General features: G+C 42.0%; 1 protein-coding gene and 2 long non-coding RNA genes across 3 annotated transcripts in view; 2 read left to right on the top strand and 1 right to left on the bottom strand.

Moving 5' to 3' along the window:
• Positions 1-6768: 6768 nt before the first annotated feature.
• Positions 6769-8202, top strand: ptf1a (pancreas associated transcription factor 1a). The gene is made up of 2 exons (XM_084912943.1): positions 6769-7472; positions 7698-8202. The coding sequence occupies exons 1-2, from the start codon at positions 6854-6856 to the stop codon at positions 7898-7900; spliced, it is 822 nt and encodes a 273-aa protein (XP_084769069.1). The 5' UTR covers positions 6769-6853; the 3' UTR covers positions 7901-8202.
• A 507-nt stretch (positions 8203-8709) lies between these two features.
• LOC146367035 (uncharacterized) lies at positions 8710-15318 on the top strand. Its single transcript, XR_014797647.1, has 2 exons — positions 8710-8991; positions 14758-15318. It is a non-coding gene; the product is annotated as an uncharacterized LOC146367035 (long non-coding RNA).
• A 5789-nt stretch (positions 15319-21107) lies between these two features.
• The window catches only part of LOC146367034 (uncharacterized), a 38187-nt gene continuing 37017 nt past the window's right edge, over positions 21108-22277 (bottom strand). Inside the window, exon 3 of the long non-coding RNA XR_014797684.1 lies at positions 21108-22161. This is a non-coding gene — a long non-coding RNA (uncharacterized LOC146367034). The remainder of the gene's footprint in view (positions 22162-22277) is intronic.

The raw sequence follows: 22277 nt of genomic DNA, 5'->3' as shown, positions 1-22277 counted from the left end.
CCCACCCCCCACCCCCCGCGACCCCACCCTGAAGGACTTTTTTGGATTATAATAAAGTTGCCATGCGCTTGATATTGTCTGGAAGCGAGACAGTGTATACTTAAACACAGACTTGAACTTTCATTACAAAAGCTAGGAAGGTATTTGCAGCAGTGGAAATGGCACCTTTAATCACAGTTAAAAAGCAACTTGGTTAGGTTTAAGAAAAGGGATCTAATAATACTCACATAATAATAATCCCAATCATAATCATAATAACTTTTATTAGGTTTTACAAGCAAGACTATTAAAAGGATAAAGTCAAACATAAAGCCAAAAATTAAAGCCGAAACAATAAAGATACATTTGAGTTATGATTGAATCAAACAGAGCTGGAGATGTAATTCAAAACACTGACTGGTATCCACTCAGGCAAATTGTTCCAAATATGGAGGTCACCTTTAGATTTCTGCCTTTGGTACAGCCTGTCACATTTCTCTCCAGAGCTCCACTTTTCAGCAACTAGCTGAAATAGAATTTATGTTAAAATCAGTCACATAAAGTATCGTAATCTGCCTACTCTTCCTTCTTTAAGTGCTATCGCTGTCTGTCCACCTCTTCCAGTCCCAGAAGAAATGAGCCTTAGGATTGCGAAGAACAACCAATGCAGCTTGGTCGGGCTCACCGCTCACCTACTGCGAGGAGGAGGCGGATGGTCTCTGATGAGTGTCTATCCTGTGGTAAAGACACTTTGTTTACTCCTGTACCTGGCAGGCGTGATCTTTTGCCCGCCAGTAACTGGAGGAATATTGGTAGGCAAGATAAGTAATATCTTCCTAGCACAACTTATGTGTTCAGCTAAACTCATTGTAAGCGCTCACACTCACTCTTGTCAAGAACCTATTGACTCCGGAGCAGAACAAAACATGATCGATCATTGGTTAAAGAGCTCAGCATTTCTCTAATCCCCCTCTCAGAATCCCTGCAAGTTTCCACCTTGAATGGCACCAGGCTCCCAGGAAAAAATAGTCTGTTTTTGTCCGATGCACCCAGCATTCCCCTGGTCCTTGGGTTCCTTTGGTTGAATACACACAATCCCAACATAGACTTGTTGAAGGGCAGGATATCTGGTTGGAGTTTGTGGCCAAAAGAATTGGCTATAACTCAGTCCTCCCCTGCTGAGCTGCCTAATCTAACCTCTGTTCCTGACCTTGCTGAAGTATTCAAGGATTTAGTCCTCTCTCTTCAGCCATACAGTTTTTATGACTGTGGCATTGACTTTCTGCCTGGGGCTCTATTACCCACGAGCCATCTGTACAGCCTGTTGATGCCTGCAAGGGCCTTGATGGAGAAGTACTTTATGAATTCACTAGCAGCAGGGATAATCCACGTCCCCTTTGGTTGCAGGAATGTTTATCGTGCGTAATGTTTACCATTTGGTAGGTATATGGAAGGGGGCGAATGGAGGACTGCCTTCAGCACCTCGGTCATCTTGGTCATTTCGAGTATGTGGGCATGTCATTTGGTCTTTCTAATGCCCCCGCTGTGTTTCAGGCCCACAGCATTCTCAGGGATTTAATTAATCATTTTGTGTTTGGGTACCTTGATGATATCTTCTTCTTTAAGTCTGTTTTAGAGCATGAGGTCCACTTCCCCCAAGTCTTGAATTATGTAAGAGGCAAGAAATGAGTTCTATGTTCAGTCTCTTTCCTCTGATAGATCATGGATAAAGGTCAGTTGTGAGCAGATCCTGCCAAGATAAAGGCAGTGGTGTAATGGCTGGAGCTGGGAAAACTTTTACTGGCACTTTATCCGTGACTTCAGACGCATTGAAGTCTTGTTAATACTGTGACATCCAAATAGAAAACATCAAACCAGAGATGCTTGACTTCTTGGTGTAACTCATATACATATGCCTTAAAGCTCATAAACTGGAGATGAAACGGCTCTGCAATACCTCATCAGGTCCCCATTTAGCCTGGAAAAATACTTTCCCATGTGTTAATACCCCACTAATGTCATTCAATTTCTCCCATCGTTTATGTTTTGTCCTTTCTCCTCTCCTTTGTCTCTTTGTCTGCTTATTCCCCTCACCCCCAACCAGTTGCAGCAGATGGCTGTCTCTCCCTGGGAATGGTTGTATTGGAGGTTTCTTCCTGTTAAAAAGGAGATTTTCCTTCCCACTCTTGCCAAGTGCTGCTCACTGGCGATCATCTGATTGTTAGGTTATTGTTATTTTAGAGTTGTCTGTCCATGCACTACTTCCATTCTGATTACATGTGGCGAGACTCTCAGGCCTCCTTGGTGCTTATGCAGCAGCTCACATGCTGATACCCTGTGACCTGCTTTTATCACTGTGTACATATATGTATGCTTGAGCCTGTGGGATGGAAGGAGAGACACAGAATGGCGGTAATAAGGATGCATCATAGACCGTAACATGTGTTTGGTTTGCAGATGTGTAAGAATGGTGCTGCTTCACATAGCATTTCTTTTTCACTGTCCTCTCTGAAAGATGTTGTTTGGTCAAATGACTTAAAACTGATTTTGCCATAAATGCCAATTAATACAGTATCTCACTGAGCACGATGAAATCTGATTTTTCTATTCCAGCCATTCTCACTTCTTCTTGTCAGAGTTGGGGGCGGGGGGGGGGGGGGTATAGCCTATCCCACCTTTGACTGACTGTCCTATCATTTAAGTAAGTTCGTCTCTGGATTCAATTACTTCTCATACTTTCTAATAGCTACAGGTTTCTTGCTGATTTCACCTGTGTGAGAAGGACTGCATGAACAAATAAGTACATCTCAACTGAAATTGAATTTATTTTTCAAAGACAAATGAAGCAAAGGTTCTTCTAGACCCACGTCACTTACAGTGCTCAGTGCTGAAAAAGTATTTGCCCTCTTCCTTACAATATTTTTTCTTTCTTTTCACATATTTGTCACACTTTTGTCTTTATGGCAATGACTTTTTCCACACACAATTAGATGTTTGGATAACTATTTTTTACCTCTTAAAAAACAAAATCATTTATAAAGTGCATACTTGGCTTATCTTTGACGAATGCTAAAATTTGTTTGATGATCTCACATTCAGTAATAAATAAAAAAGCACTTAGATGTATATTACAGGTGCTTGTGTGGATGAGATGTGTTTATAAGAAGCAGTCCATTTCTCGTTGCTTTAAAAGGTTAGAAGTCCAAATTCTTGCAGTAGAAAAACCTTCAATAATACAAAACAAATGTTATAAATTGGTGTATAGTTGTATTTGAAAAGTGGTGCACTGACAATGTTCACTTAAACTTTCTGTGCATTAGAACACACACATTGTGGTCTCTGCATTTCTTGATCAAATGCCAAGTCATGGGTTAATATTTTACTCAAACTTTAATCTTCTGTTAAACAGATATTTAGCCAAACAATTTACTGTCAGTATCAGCTTGTATAAATGCTTAACTGCTTTAAAAATACTAAAATCCTCTAACATGTTGCAGAGGACATCGCCCATGTCCCATGAATGATGTTTCAAAAACATCTAAGTGTTACATTAAGATTAATATACTCTGAAAGCTAATTGAGTTTAATATTTGCAACAAATGATTTTGATGAGGTAATAACTCCAACCAAAATAGATTTCCAAATCCACTAAGCCAGGGAGAGATGAAAGCAGTTGCCTTCAAGTGGGTACTAAAGCAAAGGTTACTGATGGTTGAAGATACGGATCAAGTTGTTAAATTACTGCTCAGTAAATCCCATTAATTTGTTTTAGTCATCCAGATGGATAATCCCCTGTAGGAAGAGATTACAAGGATTAAGCACTGAATCATTGTGCGGCAGGATTAGCTCCACACATTCATCTGCCACAGCTCACTTTCTGGATTTCTTTTTCACCTTCAAAACGCTGCTCATTGGCACTGCGGCACCAAGACTAGGGCAACACATGTACCGTCTGACAAGAGACTCAGAGGATGAGTTTGATTAGTCCTGATATAATTTAACTTGAAAAATTATTAAAATTATAATTACAATTTTTTTTATTACTTAAAACAAAATTATTTTAAGATTGTCATTTTTTTAATGTAACAATGATTGAAATTATTTCCTGACAGCTGATACTCACAAAATGGATGAAATCATGTGATGTATAAATGGATCCAGCTGAAAGTGATTCCTCTTAATAAAGAATGATTTCCTGTCATGTCCTAAATTGTATCTTTCTTGGAAACTTAAAAGTGTTAGAAAATAAAATTAGAAAACAACAACCCCCCTCCCCCCCACAAATATAACAATAATAATGATGAATAAATAGAGACTTAACCGTTTATTCATTTTTCATATTTTTAAGGCTAGAAATCTGTTTTTAATGCTTTTTTTTATTTAAGCTGACTTAAAGGACGTTTAAATAATAATAAAGAAGTTTGGCTCATATTAATCAGTTGTAAACGCTAGAAAAGCAGGCGAGTCGTTTATTTAATTTGGTTTCTATTTTAGATTCTGTTAGGTTTACGTCACGAGCAGGTGCGCGTTTTAATTTTTTTTTTTTTTTTTTTGTACACCCACTACTCCTCGCGTGCACATCGTGATCGGTGTGGCCGGTTTTTAATGCACCGTCCAGTCTGCTGCATGCTGCAGACCGAGGGACCGCATGGGAACTTGAACACTTGCTGCGCTCGCGCAGGTCGGCCCGTTCAGAGCCACTCTGCGTTTATCAATGACGTTGCGTGGAGCGCGCGGTCACGGCGCGTTAAAAACCTGCACGGTTCATCATTTGGTTTTCAGCAATGGGAGGGGTGACACACACACACACACACACACAAACACACACGCTTTTGTAGTATGTCAGTGCAAACACACAGGCACTGTTGTCTTACTGACAAAGTGGTAATCATGGGGTGTCCGAGAGGGAGGACTGTTTTTTCTTTGCTAGCGAGACACAAGCAAATTCCAGAAGCCGAAGCTCGCAAACGTCAACATCCTTAAAGCACAAAGTAGAAATTTCGTTTCGATTTCATATCTAACTGCAGTCAATCCACGCTCGTCACGTGGATTTCCAGACAGGATCCAGCTAAATGAAGAAAGATGAAAGTTGTGCTTAGAGAACAGCCGGAATGACTGGTTGCAGGTCTTCGTTTGTTCACACATTTTCACAAACAGACTTCGCGTAAAGGAGCTGTGCGGCTTTCGAGCGCGCGCGTCCTGCAGACGACTTTAGAGGATGCGCGTGCGGAAGTGTCGGGCCCACAGCTTCATCACGCAGACAGCAACACAGTCTCATTTACAACGCGACGTGTTGCATTGAAGGCGATGAGGACGCAAGTGGCCTTCTTCCCACGGCCGCGGCTTTCCATCTCTCCGCCGATGTCCACACACGCAGTGCGCGCGCACGTAGCCTGCCTGCAGAAGGTCCCTTCTGTCCGCAGAACAAAGTGAGTGTTTGCAGTGAATGGCGTGAATAGACGCGCATTTACAGACCGGCGGGCAGTCTTCTTCGGTACACCGGGGTGCGCTCATTTGTCGCGTGTGTCAATGAGGCGCGCGCTCCGGGGCCCACCACTGTGCTTTTATTTGTCAACCAGTCCTCCCAGTCAAACCCGCACTGGCTGGCACAAGTGGCGCATCGACCGCTCTGCTGGTGCACTTATTTACTGCGGCAGCGCTGCCCACTTACTGTTGGATAAATGACACAGCCGCACTCGCGCGCGCACGGTTTCCCCTCATTGTTAGAGCGGGAATAGAAAAACGACTGAAACCTGCCAGAGTTCCATTTGTGGAAAAGCTCACCAAGTACAAGCCAAGCGTGTGTGACCGTCTCCCTGTAGTTCCGTCCAAAAAGGAAGACTAAAAGTGACTTTGAGCTGGGGCCATGAATGGAGTGTGACGGAAAAAGGATATTATTATGATTATCATCGCTGTCGCGTGCTGCCTGTGATACACTGCCTGCCTGTCTGTTTTAATTGAAATTTAAGTGAAATTCATTCAATTGAAACTGACTGTTAAGAAAAAGAAATTGTGACTGTAACAACAACAACAACAACAACAACAACAATAATAGGTTGTTTGTTTCTCTGTGTTAGCCTTGCAATAGACTGGCCACCTGTACAGGGGTTACCCCGCCTTTCGCCCAGCTATCATAGGGCGAAAGGCGGGGTAACCCCCCACCCTCCCCACGACCCTGATAGGGTTAGTGGAAAAAAACTGATTGATGGATAATAATAATAATAATAATAATAATAATAATAATAATAATTTAGATATCTTTTTGAATACGTCATTCGTGGCGTTACCACAGCGCGCGCCTGTTGCACAGATTGTACCGACTGTTGCTCATCATCTTCTAATACTTGTTTTTATTTATTTTATTTTATTTTTTATTTTGCTAATTGTGTTTCTTTAATTAGACAACGAACAAACAAATGAAGGAATAAAGAAACCTCTCTCTGTAACTGCTCAATTGTGACGGGTTTAAGATGTCGCATTTTATGAAACATGTTGTAGCAAATGGAGTGTTCATGGAACATGTGCCCAAAATAAGATTTCATTACACTGTATAAACGTTCTTTGTTGTGCACAGGTGACAGCGTGGGGCTGTTGAGCGCGGTCCAGCTGGTGGAGCTCAGTTAAGACGTCAGAACAAGCTCGGACAGCGGGGACAAGGGGCGTGGTTTGGGGACTATCTCGAGGTGCGCCTCACGGACCGAGCTGTGATTGGTTGGCCCGCCTGGCAAACGGCACGCGACTATGGATGTCGCTATAAAGAACCCTCGCGTGCCTGTTCTTCAGCTAAAAGTTCAGCTAGTGCAGAGCGCGAGCACAGTGTCAAAGGAAAGACGGGTGTGATTGTTTCCGCAGTAACAGCAGGAAGAAAACAAACATGGATGGGGTGCTGGACCCTTTCTCTGGACTCGACTCTTTCTCCTCCCCTCCTTATTTCGACGATGACGAGTTTTTCACCGACCAGTCTTCTCGAGATGGACACTTGGAGACGGATGACTTTCTGGATGACGAAGTGGACTTCCTCTCGGGTAATTTTCAAGACTATTACAGCAAAGACGGCAGCGGCAGAGCACCGCCTCACGATGGAGACTACGACATCGGCAACCTGTCCTTCTCCTCTTCATCCTCCGTCTTCTCCTACGGCTGCGCAGACAGCACGCCGGAGCTGTCTCCTCGGATGGGCCATCACGGCGGGCCGTTGCTGAAGCGCAGGAGGCGGATGAGGTCTGAGATGGAGATGCAGCAGCTGAGGCAGGCGGCCAACGTCAGGGAGCGGCGGAGGATGCAGTCCATCAATGACGCGTTCGAGGGCCTACGCTCCCACATCCCCACTCTGCCCTACGAGAAGAGACTCTCTAAAGTGGACACTCTGCGGCTGGCCATCGGCTACATCAACTTCCTGGCTGAGCTCGTGCAGTCTGACCTTCCTATTAGAAACTCCAGCAGCGACATGCACGCGCAGCCCAAGAAAGTAATCATCTGCCACAGAGGAACAAGTGAGTGCGCCTTTGTTTTTACCGTGGTCGTAATGGAACCAAGCCTGTCTTTATGCGTAATAAGAGACTCGTGGGCGCATCTAATTTGAATCAGACAATCGTCAGAGTCAGATTTATGGTGTCATGGTGCGAAAAAAGCAAAATAAAACAAAGCCAAAAAAGTGGTGCGGAAATTAAAATAAACACGTATGAAAATTGTATTAATTTTTGCTTTTCCCCCTCCAGGGTCCCCCTCGCCAAGCGACCCCGACTACGGCCTGCCTCCGCTGGCCGGTCACTCGCTGTCTTGGTCGGATGAAAAGCAGCTCCGGGAGCAGAACATCATCCGTACCGCAAAAGTCTGGACACCGGAGGACCCCCGAAAACTGCACAGTAAACCGGGCCTCACAGACATCGAAAACGAGCCTCCCTTCAACCTGGTGGCCTGAACAGCAGCACAAGCCTTGCGCCATGGAAATGTGACGACTGTAAAGTGTATGACGCTATTGTCTGTTAATGTGAAAAGGAGCAGCATGTGAGCTGATTTTACAGTTTTACATACTGGCCTCAGTGCTGTACATAGTTTTATCATGTTGATAATTTTATTTTTGTAATTCAAGCAGCTGGCAATCATGTATTTATTTTGTTTCACAGGTGATAATATATGTTTTAATTTAAATGTACTGTAAGACAAAATGTATTTTTATATCGGTCCACAATGATTTATATTTATATGCTCTCTTCAAATAAAAGAACCAACTGATAAGAAGACTATTGTTGTTATTATTATTATTATTATTATTATTATTATTATTGCTGTGTACGTTAAACATTTGTGTTCACAGAAGATGAAACTACACACATGTTTAAATGTGTGTAGCGCCAGTCTTACTGAAAACGTCTCAGGTTTGCTGCGCATAAGTGTGAGCTGTGCCTTTGGATTATCACAGCGCAGCAGCACAAATGTGTCCGTTCTTGAACTAGTTAACAATCCAACCAGTCGCAGTTTTATTGCTTGTTTGCCCAAACTTTTTATCGTCAGATTTTAAAAATCACCGTGAATTCGGAACTCTCAGATAACAATAACACATCTGTAAAATACACACATGCGTGTTAGTAGATGAATGGGTGAGGGGAGCATCCTCCTTGCCGTGGAATTGCGCAGTGGCCGCTGGAAGCTGACGCACTTTGACCTGAAAGTGTGATTGAGTGAATGAAAGAAGAAAGCGCTCTAATGCTGTGACATAAATATGCAAATGAATGCTAATGAGGCGCACTGTACACCCACAGACAGCTGAAGGTGTTTAAAGCGCACGCGGGCGTGCAACAGTATGGTGGGAAAGTAGTGAATACTCTCTGTGCTGCCAGGTGCTGTCGGGACAGATTTTCCCGTGGTAGCGGTATCCCAGGAACATGTGTCCCCACGGCCTTCTCTGCGGCCGCCCCCTCTGCCGACACGCTGGCGTATATATGAAGCATGAGTGGCTAAAAGCTGCCGCACACAGGCTGAGGAGGACCAGCTGCACCTGCAGCAGAGCAGGTATGCTTGTTTCTTCTTCAGCTGCACAACTCGTCTTTCCTTCGTTTTTCCTCTTTTAATGACAGTTACGTTGTTTCTCTCAGCCTCTGTTTAACCGATTTTCCACTTCCTCTGTGCCTCCGACAGCAGCATATAATCCTGCTGCAGCCATTAGAAAGTCAAATGTTAGAGAGTTAATGCAACTTCACCTCCTTGGCAAGAGCTGCAGGTCCGTTCAGACGTTGTAGTGTCGCACTCGCGCTTTTTAGTGTCGCAACGCAAAGCGCGTCTCAGCGTCGTTTGGTGCGGTCGCGGCCAGGCTTAAATCCTCCCGGCTATCTTGTCATTCCGACTACAGGCTTGGCGCGGAAAGTTTGATTTCCTTTAGTTCTGCGCAGGCCTGAACTTTCTGAGCCACAGATAGCGATTTGCTTGAGAAAGGATCTGCAGACTGAGCGCAGGCACGCGGCGCGCTCTTACATCCTGCTGCAGTACAAACGAGTGCGAGTCGTCCGAGGTAGAAGCGAGCTGTCTGACAAACTGATTTCTAAGAATAGCACAGAATTCAGAAAATAACCAGATGCTTTCCAGAGTTCCAACATTTAAATCAGTCACAAAAATCTGATTTTCTGAGACGAAAAGCCATAAAGCTGCAAAGACGGTTCACTAAAACTTTTGAACGTGTTCATCACTGCTGAGATAGGTCGCCATAAACAACACATCCATATTTCTATTGTACGCTCACTCATACTTTTAGTTATGATTTGATAGCTCGTTTTCTTTGCATCTGTAAGTGGATTGTTGAAGGTTTGCAGGGCTTCGGTAATTCTAATGAACACAGTCTCTGCTGTAATAGATGGCACAATGCTACACAGAGCACTGTTAGCAGTTTTCGCCAGGACATTTATGAGTGAGCCGTTATCCTCCTGGCTTTGCGTCTGCTAAGATCATGTAATGGCTTCACGCATCGGACACTTGCACTGTTACGCACGGGTGGCTTTGAATATTTATTTCATGGCACCGAAGGATGAAAGTGAATTAACAATTAATAAAGAAGTCTGCTGCCAGTTTATGGCGCCGTTTTAAAAAGACACCAGTGCGGAGCTTTAATTTACCGGCACCGACCGACACAGAGTAAAGGGTCCAATACGCTGTATTTTTTCACATCCGGTTTGAACCCGCACGTGAGCGCCAAAGAAGAACCACAGATCGGCTTGATCTGCAGATTATCTCGCTCGGGGAATGAAGCCCCAGGACTCATTCTAATACACCGGATTATGAGCTTTTGTGCTTTCAGCATGGCATCAGAGTGCCGGCTGTGGAGCTTTTCCACTGGTATAGATTCGCCAAGGTGGCCGATCAGCGCGCAAGGTAAGTCAAAGGTGCTCAGTGGATGTGTGCTGGCTCGGCTCTGAATGCGGAGATGAGGGAAGGTAGCTGAGATCGTTCTCCGGTGCTTCTTCTTTTCAGACGTGACCTTTCGGTCTAAATGGCATCTTTTATGAGGCTTTCTTTGTCACGCTGGCAGAGACTTGTCTGCGCCGTTTTCTCCGAGGATGCACCTGGTAGCTGAAACTTTGTCTCTTTTGATTTCCTCCTTGCTAGTCCCTGAACAGCAGCTGCTTTAAAACAAGCAAAAAGAGAGGCCCTTGCACTGTTCGAGACGGCGTTGGCACCGTTTTCCACGTCTTTAATGTTCCATCGCCCTTTGTCCACGATACAATATGGCCACTGTAAAGCATGACGTTTTGCAATAATAAAGCACAAGTTCAATGACGTGACACTGGGCTAAAAGCGCAGCGCGGGCCCGACGAGCCAAACACATCCCTGCGTTTGTTTTGTGCACCCGCAGTCAATTAACAGCGAGGCCTGGTCGCCGCGCCTTGATAAGCCAATTAAATTTATGTCTTCTATTTTTTCTAGGGAGAGAAAAGAGCTGCGTTCTCTACTCGTCCGACGATTTTCTTACCATCACCTGGTGCTTTCCCCACAAGAGAGTAAACTGTCCCAAGTGGGCCTGAATCATGCGGCTGTCATAGTCCCGCACCATTGTTTCTCGCTTCGATCACTCATTACCGGGATGTAACAAATCCTCGATTAGCTATGTTTTGTGTCATATTTTCATCCCCCGAGATTAAGCAGATGCTGCGATTGTAAAATCCAAACTGTAGGGCTACTCAAGACTGAAAGAGAGACGGACACTTGGTTGCAAGAGAGGGGAAGAAAAAAGCTTTGGGCACATCTTCAGAGGAATAAAACATCTAGGAGCCATAAACAGACTTCAACCTGCTCTATTTCAGCCTTTGTGTTGTTTGTGAATAATTAATGTTAATAGGGACAGGTTTGTATACTTTGAATGCAGGACCACAGGTGCGGAATGACAGGATGAATAACCGGCCCTGATTTTTGCCAGAGCTCGAGGGCTCTTGTCCAGGGTCTCCAAGCTGATGGAAAATATTGTCATGTCTTTGATTCGCAGCATTACTTTCACCGAGAACAAAGCCTGGTGATGAAAAGCTTATGTTGGAGTGAAACGGGCGATGACGGTGGCCGCTTCAGAGTCCTGAAAGAAAGAGAAAGGGGCCGAGTCAATGGCAATGCGCGCTTCTGGTTTTGTGCGCAAGTGCTCCATCTAACTCAAATAAAGGAGCCTTTCCAACTTTTAAAGGACCACTTTTTGCCTTTAATAAAGGCTAGACGGCTGTAGCCATTAAGCATATGGTGCTAAGGCGCTGGTCTTTTGTCCCCGTAAAGCCCTTGAGATACTAACTTGTGTTCCTTCCTGGATATTTAACTTCTCAAAAGCTCTAACTTTATGCGCTGGCAACAAGTGGCTCCGGGGCGCACGAACAGCTTTCCCAATTGAGAAAGCAGGGTGGCAAATACAGAAGACCGAGTGGATAAATTATTACCTCTGGACTGTATTTCTTTGTGGCGGCGCCTGGTGTACATTTAAGGAAAATTATTTTCCATTTTTGACCGCAGAGTGGAGAATTTAAAGGGGTCGAAGTGTTATTTTGGCGCATGAATATTACTAACAATACATGCAGAGACTGGAGCTGAAACGAGTGGAGTAATTTTAACTGTCTTATGGCGCTAGAGTCAAATAAGACGAGTCACACAGAAATGGCACTTTAGCAGCCGCCTGTGATAAACTGTATTTGTCAGAGTAGTGCATTAGATGGCGCTGTACAATGAGCCGCCAATTTCAGTTAGAAGCTGTAACTAAATAAACCCGAATCCAAAAACCTCCTTGCGAACGTCCCGTTTAACTCACACTTTAGGTATTAACCCTGCAGTTGGTTTCGTCGGGTTCGTGCGTAAAAGGGTACCTTTGCTGTTTGGTTTTACTGCGCAATGGTGCGTTTACTGCTCAGCTAAATCGAACAGCCGAAAGGACAATGCTCATGTGAGTCCATGAAAATATTTACGAGAAGCATCTGAATAATAAACTGTAGCGATCCGCCTGGTGGAGGCAGCTGATATTGACCTCGGTGTGATTTCAGGTGTCTTTCGTAAGACGATGCATCACACAACGTACCAACCGAAGAGACACAATGTACAAATTTTAGGAAAAGAGTTTTTAAAGTGACCTTTTGCTTGAATTTTTATGTTCTGCAAACTCACGTGTCTAATCTGAAGCAAAGCACGTGTTAATGTTTTTTTTTTTTTTCAAAACCAGCGTAAAAGCGCATTTTGATGGGAGCTGTGGGTATCTCAATATAATACACGCATTTGTTGAAAACGAGACATTTGTTCATTAATTTACTTATCACTATTTCACCTCCTGCCGGGGGGAAATATCACTCAAAATGTCAGCTGTCACTAAAACTCGATCTTGTTTGGTTTTATGGGCATTTGTCGTCCAGTCAAAAAATAAATAAATAAATAAATAAATATGTGTGTGTGTGTGCGCGCGCGCGCGTGATGGAGCCAGCTGGCCGTCTCTGGCCTCTGAAAACCCCCCTGGTGGACGGAACACGGCGGCCTGACCTCCGCGCCGGAGAACGGGAGATGCGCCTTTGACTGAATTAGCCATAAAGACGTCTTGCTATGATCTTTGTTGCTCCTGAAAGCAAAGTGGATATGAGCGGCATTGTGCACAGCTTTTGCGTGCCCCATCATGAAATATTACAGTCTATTCACAAGGAAGCTCCTTTGAAAAGATATGGAAATGAAGCAGACTGGACTGACTTGGAAGAAAATGTCATGGCGACGATGAATCGAAACTTATAAACGAACAAGAAGGCACCAACTTCTTGCATTTTCGGAGAAATCTAAAAGTCTTCCGAATTCAGTTGGGATGCTGGAGGCTGTGTGATGTCCAGAGGAAAAGCTGTAATTGCTCAGCCTACATGAGCTGACAAATGATCGTAAATTATCATTTTTTTTCTTAAAAAATCCCCGAATAACTCAACAAAAAGTGATAAATTACAAATATGCTAATTTCAGTCATGGCCGTTTATACGTGTGCGTCTCCATCCATCTCCTACATTCTGAGCTGCTGATCCCCGTCGCGCGCTAGAGGACACTCAACCCGTTTAGTCCGAGATTCTTTGTTCGCTTCCAGCACTTTCAGCCTCCAGGGAAGGTTTTTTTTCTTTTAGTTTTTATACCCCGGACCCTCCACCCCATCCCTTACTCTGTCAGTTGCCAGGATTCAGAGGTGCAAAAGCATGCATCATTTTTCACCAGCTCTCCGTTTTGATATCGACAAAAGCTGCTGCTATGGAACAGCCTCTCCGCTTGTTCGCTGGCTTGAACTTCACTGATGTCCGACTGCTCTCTTTTCCTCGCCTGAACGCGACGCAGCGGGGATGGATTTGCAAGACAAATGCAGCTGTGTGTGAGAGAGAAAGTCAAGTGGCACAAAAAGGCCGTTTCAGTCAGCCGATGGGATGGAGAAAGTCAGCATTATGCGAACGTCAAATCAATCAAAAACAAAAGCCTGCATGCAGAAAATAATGAGTTTATGGTGCTGAAATGGCAGCTTATTTTTGGTCGGATTGGAAAGACTGGAGGTAAAGTATTGGTAGTGGTGATAAAAAAAAAATCAGTTTCATCCACAGCTTGTCAAGTGGCATTGCTCTGGCGTCGACGGACACATTCAGATATTCTTTCCGCATTTCTTTCTGTATGAAAAGGGGAAGCAGTGGGGGTGAAAGTGTAGTACCGGCGATTTTTGAATACTTGGATAAGCTGAAGAGGTGAAATAAAAGCACCAACACTGTAAATACCCATAACTGAGAGTGTGAGGTGTGAAGTTTTTTAGTCTCTAAATGATTTGCAGAGTTATCAGGGAAAAAGAGAAAATTATATCAAAACAGCTAGGTTACAGTTTGTTTGTTTTTGTAAAAAAAAACAAACAAACAACAACAACAACAACCCCAAAATCCCCCAGTGTTGTGCTGTGCTGCGCTGTGCCGTTCACGGAGTACAGAAACCAGACTCATATCTCAAAGTGTACGTTGATGTAATCAGAGGCTGCACAAAACCTATGGAAATATATATATATATGTATTCACCGACTGTAATCCTGTGTTTTATTGTCTCGTAATCAATTCCAAGAATCACTGACTCAAACTGCAAAGAGTAATGTGAAAGAAGTTTCTCCAGTTATAAAGAAAATTGAACTTCTGTGCTGTGCAAGTTAAAAAGTAGAAATATTAAAGTAAAAGTGCACCAAGAATATGTTTCCCGAACCCTATGTGAGGGAATAAAATACTTTGTCATCATCAATGGGTTTAAATGTAGTCATCAGACATTTTCTTTTTCGTTTGCCTGCAGCTGAACCCAGCTATGATGTAAGTCAGATCTTCCAGTGGCTGGTGGCCAGTGCCGACTGGGACAGCTTCCAGCCTCAGAGGACTGCGATTAACCCAGGAGCGGTCAAACTCGGCAGGACGCCCTCCACAACCAGCCACAGCTATTTATCCACTTTCCAATGAAACCAATTACTTTTACAGAAAGCCCCAGCGCCAACATTATATGTGTTGTTCTTGCAGACCAAAAGAGTATGGCTTTGAAAAGAGAGCCAGCCATGAAGTAGGAAACCCTCCTGAGCTGCTCCAGCAGGCTGTAAAATATACCTAAAGTCAGTATCCATGGAGACTACTTGGTGTGTGAGAGCCGCCTGAACGATACACGTGGATATTATTACTACTGCTATTTACTGTTCTTTGTCTTTTACTTGTTATTGTGCAGTGTTAGTTTTTACACAGTTCCCCTGGGATTAATACATGACTCAGATTCTGATATCAGAATAGTAATAGTGTTGGAGTTGCCACGAATTTCCTTCATGGAGCTACCAGAAGAAATGTTTTCAATGTAAATCTGCTTACACCTTGTTTTTATTTATTTATTTATTTTACAATGTGCTTATTGCAGGACATCACAGCTTTAACAAATTCAGGCATTTTAGCTTCTTTTTAAAAAATTCAATTGAAGTATTTAAACAGTTGTAAAAGTCACAGCATGTTAACTTCACAGAACTTTCTCAGTCATTTTCATCTTCATTTCACTATGAAAATGATCTTGCAGAAACAGAGGGAAATGCAAGCGCAGGGGCTTTTCCACAAAAATTGTGTAAGAAAAATCTAGAAAACACATCCAGTTATTGTCTAACAAGGACGCATTACTTCTTCCATTAACACTGAGCTGTGTAAGTGTAAATGTTCATTTTTTTTTACTACTGCAAGTTTCAGTCTGATTTTCACAGATGCAAGACCTCGAGCCAATTAACTTTAATTTATCATTATTATAATTTAATATTAATAAAAATATAATTTTATCATTTTATAATGGTTATTTGTTGTGTTAAAATTTCAAGTGATTATATGACTCATAAACGCACAGAAAATGCTGCAACCAACACTCAAAGTGCTGACAAACACAGTAAACCAAATAGCTTAAATAACACAAACCAACCACAGTGGTTGCCCCGGGTAACATGTTCACATTGCTTTTGGCAACTGACTTGCTCTGAAAAATACCCAAAGACGTTGAGTGCACTGAAGTCTTACAAATGTTAACTTCTAAGACTCTGTGACTAAAGATCATTTCTACTTTGTTTGGTGCTGATTAGCATTTTCCTTTACTGCTGAACTAAACTCTAATGACACTCCATTTAAGGCTTTTGGAGGGCTTTTCTTGACATTAGAATCCACAGGTAGCAGTAAAACGAGGGGGCATATTTTTTAAATTATGTTGACAAGGTTGTTTTTTTCTGCATCTGTCCAATCAATGTCATGTTAAAGTGTTGTTATTAGGTTACTAGTCGTAAGTAAGGAAAGGATGAGGACAGCAGACTTGGCTAATAAAGCAGTCATATCACTGATCTCTGGCCGGGCTAATTGACAGACACATGAAGAGAAAACTACTAATTGATTATAGGCTTGTCCTATTCTAGCGCAGGAGGTGACTGATGGAAAATGTGAACTGGCCTGAAAGACGTTTTGTGCCCAGGTCTAGGTTTGGATTTCTGTTTTGATGAAATATTTTCTGCACAGTGAGTTCCTGCTTGAAATTTCTACGTACTTTAAGGCGCAATAACAAAAGTGGTGGTTTTTATAGTTATTTGTGTGTCGTGACAGTTGCGCTGTCACTTAGCAGAGGGTCTCCAGGCTTTCTAATACAGTCCCATTGAGCTTATATCCAATTATAGAAGTATTTACTTTTAACCAAGTGAAGCCTGAACCATGAAATGTTTTTTTGAAACTGGGATGTTTACTGAACCTTCTGACCGATAGAAAATAAATAAATAAATGAAATATCAGTTTGCATATATGAGCATTGATTTGCATAAATTCTGCTACACCTGACTGTATACGTCAGGCTTTTCAGGAAAAATGATACTAAGTAGAGGTCCCACAAACCCATGTATCAAACACAATACTCTTGGCTTTGCTGGATCAGCTTTTCTATTCTAATCTGGTTTGAATGTAGAGAAGAGTGTAACTGCACAGTGTGCCCATCACTGCCTGTTGTTGTCTGCCTCTGAGCTGAACCAGTTTAGTTGCACTTGATAGACTTTAAACAACAATAAAGCTCAAGTACAGTGAGGACAATCCCTAAGAAAATGTTAAGGATTGTGACATTTAACTTGTGTTTTTGTTTTCTTATAGCCTAAATTATTGTCAACAAGCTGATCTTTGCTAGATAGTTCAGGCAGTATCCAGCCCAGTGTCACAGACATCAAACTGATGGCCAAGAAACATTACAGACATTAACACAATTTTCCCTTTAGCAATATTTTGCTCACTGTGACACAATGTTTTGGAAGGATGTTCAAACAATAGTCATTCAATCACACAAATGACTATGATTTACATTTCAGGAACGTCTCGCACATTTAAAACACTTTTCCGTTAACACTTTTTAATTCTTTTTTTCTATTAAATTATTGCAATTCATAAAGATTTCAGGTACATATTTGCTTTGTTCACACTGGACTGTTATCTCTCTTGAAGAATGTGGCATGCTATGACCCACAGGGCACCACACCCGAGCATATATGCAATGGTCTTAGTTACCATGAAACAATGTACCATGTAGAGTTGTATTTGCAGTTCTGGGGACCTTCACTACTTATTTAGAAATGAGAAATGTGTGTTTTACTAGGCTTGTTTCGTTCAATCAGTCAGCTAGTGCAGGGCTGTGAGCGAACAGGGAATTTTCCTTTTGATGTCACTCCTTATCTTAAACCTCATGCTGGAAACTTTTCAAACTAGGGAGAACTCTTTCTCATTATCCTCGCTGCACTTTGTTCATGATATGATACGTAACAGAAAAAAACAAATATTCACTTTAGGGGTTTCCAAAAATCAGAGTTCATCCTTTCCAAAATTCTTTGGTGTGCCAAAAAAAATGATGGCCTGCTAATGGACAACATTCTTAAGCAAAAGGCAACTCATCATCACCACATCACCATCATCTTCTCTCAGCTTTACCAAGCAAAGCAAAGCAAATTGATTTCACCATCATCTAGAGTAACAAGCACTGTGCTGTTCAGCAGTCCCAAGGCTCCCACTGTGTCCTTAAACTATTCATTGAGCTTTCATTGACTTCCGGGTTGATTAACATTGTTTTTCCACTCCAGTTGAGCTGAAAACATCTATTGCAATGAATGAGTAAAAGTGCCTTCTGCTGTACTCGTAGCAAACAGCAAACAGCCAGTTCTTTGATGTCTGACTGAAAGAACTGGTCTAACTTCCCAACTTGTGCAACATAAAATATCTCTTCTTCACATAATTTGCATTCTTGTGTTTCTCCATTTTACTTCTTAAATGTCACATCATCTATTTTGCTGTTTGTATTGCAAAGTTAATCTCTATAGATCCATTTTTAACTCCACCACATTTGTGATTTTTGAAATGTAGGTCAAATAGTCTTTTGCTGTTCTAAGAAAACAATGTTAATATATAGAAAATGGCCTTGTTTTTGCAGCACAGGGTAGCTTCTAGTGAGTGTCCTGTAGATTTATTGTGCAGTGTTATTCTTAATACAAAACTTTTTAGTGAATGCCCCATCAGTGCTCATCTTACAACTCCAAGACCATGCTGTTCCACTTAACCACAATTCGTTTTACTTAAAAAAAAAAAAAAAACATTGGTTCAACCCCATCACAAGTGATTTTTTTGTTACCTATCAAAGCGAATGTTGGGTTCAACCCATGGGAGGGGCAACATGACATTTCCACGGAGGCGTCTAAACAGGTCAGCCTAGGAAACCATATAGTCCAAAGCAGTGGGAGGAGGACACTTTGAACCAACACCGTGTAACTGAATCTAAACCATTGGTTAAACCCTTTCAGCAGTGCAGGAACAGGGAGAGATTTAACAATGCAATACCATTCATGGGCTAACACAGCCCCAGCAGAATGACCAGGGAGGGGTTTTAATCAGGCAGAAAGGCTCTTAGTGAGCCGGCCAGTTCGTCAGTCAGTCAGTCAGTGAGTCAGACTACACAGGCTCTTGCTCCCAGATCTACACACCTACATCTATCCCTCTGTGTTTGTTTTGGATTGTGTGATGCTTGAATCTGTCATTCTTTCAGAGAGCTTGAAGAATAAAAAAAATGTATAGGCGCTTCAGAGATGTGATAAAGTGAAAGGAGATGGAGAAAGGGGAACTGAGAGCCAGTCTGCCCTCAGCTTGACCTGCAGCTTTCAGGGGGCTTGAACACATCAGAAATCCTATTGTGGGTGGTGATTAATTGAGAGTGATAACTTACCATGAACAGAGATTGTTATGGGCTTTAATGCGGTAGGCCTGGCTTTTTAAACGCTGCTTTCACATAGCTTTGTAGTCCAGCATATGGGCCCAGACGTATTCACTGACAAAAGACGAATGGAAATTTATCACGCTTGTATGTCCTGCTAACAACGTGTTCTCTCTTTTTATTTAAATCCTGATTCTCTTTAAGACTTACTTGCTTTTAAAATGAAACTCCTGATGGGAAAACACATTCATATGGCAGTGATAACATATATTGGTTACAACTATGGTAAAATCTAGGATACTTTGTTCAAGATGTATTAATATGTTACAAAGTTTTCCTTTAATAAAATGTCATACATGAAAAAAAAAACATCTCAGGTTCGAAGTGCGCTCAACCTGCCTCTGTAGTCGAATCACTAGTCAAAAAAAGAAATTGCTGATTTTTGGTGTTTCCACTTTAGTTTGAGTTACTTGAGCTTGAACTAGACAAAAACATTTTTCAATTCAATTTCATTTATATAGCACCAAACCACAACAGCAGTCATCACAAGGTGCTTGATATTGTAAGGTGGAGAGAAAACCCTTACAATCAAATGAGCCCTTTTGCGCAAGCATTTGGCAACACTGGGAATGAAAAACGACTTTTTAACAGGAAGAAACTGCAGAACCAGGCTCAAAGAGATAAGCTAAAGGCTTTTCAGGGAGTTTTTGGGACAAGCTGATAGCAATGAATTGCGCAATAGTCCAGCCTAGTAATACATTTATTAGTAATAAATCCATGTTAGTTTTTCAGCACTACTCTGAGACAGGATGTGTCTAATTTTTGAGAAAATGCGCAAATGGAATATATGAGAGCTTCTTATTCTTTGCTCAATCGAGCATGAACTTTGTCACAAATTATTTTTTGTGACTAAGAATTTGATTTTTATAGTCTTTTATAGTATTGTGAAATTCAACTAGAAACCATTGAGAAGTTGTCACAAGTTATCTTTAGCAATGTTAAGTTTTTATTAGTGTGTGCTCAAATATCCGACTTTAGGTGACAGTTTTCAAATTCTTTTTATACATTTCCTCCCCAGTACTAGCTTTTTTATTAATGTATATGTCCCAAGTTACAGATCCTGAATAATTGTGATGTTAACAAAGGCTCAAGCTTTTAATTTTAGTAGTTTAGTTTTTGAGACATTCATATTCAAACATTGCTACAGATTTTAATGTGTGGGTCCTGAAAGTGAGTGGACAGATCAGTTTTCAGAAAACGATATATTTGAAAAGTCTTTGATATATCAAACTAAAGTTTCACAGCAATCATAACAAGGTGGTCGAGAGGAAGAAGGCCTGTGCAGATTTGAAAATGAATGACCTTTACCTCTTTTAAGTGTTACTATGTTAACTTTACCATTTTCAGCACTTGGTCCCATTTTTATTAATTTTACATCTTAATTGTTTGCCACATATAAATCAAAACTTTTAAACACAATTTAGTGAGTGGTTTGAACAACTTGTTCTCAAACAACTTGTTCAAAGATGCATTTCTTAAGCAGTCTGAGTCTTTCATTTAACAATTTGGCATAAAAGGCACTTTTTCTGCTGTGCCCCTCTGTCCAAACTGATGACTACATGCAAAAATAGAAATCAATTTTGGCTTAAACAAGATTGTCATAAGTTTAAAAAAAGCCTCAAAATAAAGTTGTAATCATACAGCAGTGAAGTGCTGTGTCTTAGCTGTTTCACTGGAGTACCACCACTGTAGATATGATTACATTTAATTTAATTTGATTTATATAGCGCCTATTCACAACACCTGTTGCCTCAAGGTGTTTTATTATTGTAAGTTAAAGACGTTACAATAATAGAGAGGAACCCTAACAATAAAAAAAAGCACCTATGGCGACAGTGGGAAGGAAAAACTCCCTTTTAACAGGAAGAAACCTCCTGCAGAACCAGGCTCAGGGAGGGGCGGGGCCATCTGCTGTGATTGGTTGGGAATGAGGGGAAAAGAAGAGAGAAGAGAGACAGGACAGAAAACACAATGGTAAAAAGACAGAGTTTAATAACTGATTGACTGATTAATTAAATACAGTATGCAGTGTATAAATGCTCTTGGAATGAAAAATGGAACCCCCCCCGAGCAGTTTAGGCTTATTGCAGAGTAACTAAGGACTTGTCACTCATGCTCCTGGGTCAGCTGCTAGATTTTTAGGGAGTGTTTGGAGCAACCTGATAATAATGCAATAAATGTTTGAACTAGTTTTTGATCATCACTCTGAGACAGCAACGTTGCTCAAAGTCTTGCTGGAGGCCAAGGTGATGCCAACTAAAGTAAACATGTTATTAGATACCATTTTCTAAGAGTTTAGATTACAACAACATCAGCTTTACCTGAATTTAGAAGTAGGAAACATCCAGGCCTATATGTCTTTTACACATGCCTGTACTTGTACTACAGTGATATCAGCCCTAGGCTCAGACCAAAGTCCTGTCAGGGATTAAACAGACTGAATGATAGAAGAACAGGAAGACAAGCGGCAGCAGAGCAAAGTGGACCTTTTTCTGGAAACATACATACAATGTTTGAATGTTTGTTCTTGGCTTTTCAGCAGTGTCAGGACCTTGGGGTCTTGTCTGCTGGCTCTTATCTATTCCAGCTCAATTACTGATGTGTCAGCAGTGATCTATGAGCTGAGAAGGGAGGGGGAAGGAAAGATTGAGACCTGGCTGGAGGTGGCCTAGGACCACATGGTTGGGTCATTGTGGGTGAGCGTGTGACTCCCTGCGTATATGGACTGGGGTAATGAGAGGTGACCTAAAACTGGTGGTGGAGGTGGTGTGTATGTGGAGGGGGTGGGTAAAGTTGTGGGCAGCAAGCCCAATGGGTCACATCTTTTAGGCCATTAAAAGCTGGAGGCCAGTTGCTTTCTCAATGGCGATTGCCCTCTAGCATGCTCCTCTTGACTTCGACTTGACTGCAGCCCTGGGTACAAAGTAGAGCAAACATGCAGAGTCACACAGCTTTGTTCACAGGCAGAACAAATACAGTGATAGATGACTTGCTATATGCTGAGCTAGTGGCAGTTTGTTTTTTCAATG

This window comes from Perissodus microlepis, chromosome 18, assembly GCF_051167445.1.
Source record: "Perissodus microlepis isolate ML-2025 ecotype Zambia chromosome 18, ASM5116744v1, whole genome shotgun sequence".
Taxonomy (NCBI): Eukaryota; Metazoa; Chordata; class Actinopteri; order Cichliformes; family Cichlidae; genus Perissodus; species Perissodus microlepis.
Note: the sequence above shows the minus strand (reverse complement) of the source record. Positions and strands in the feature narration are given on the sequence as shown.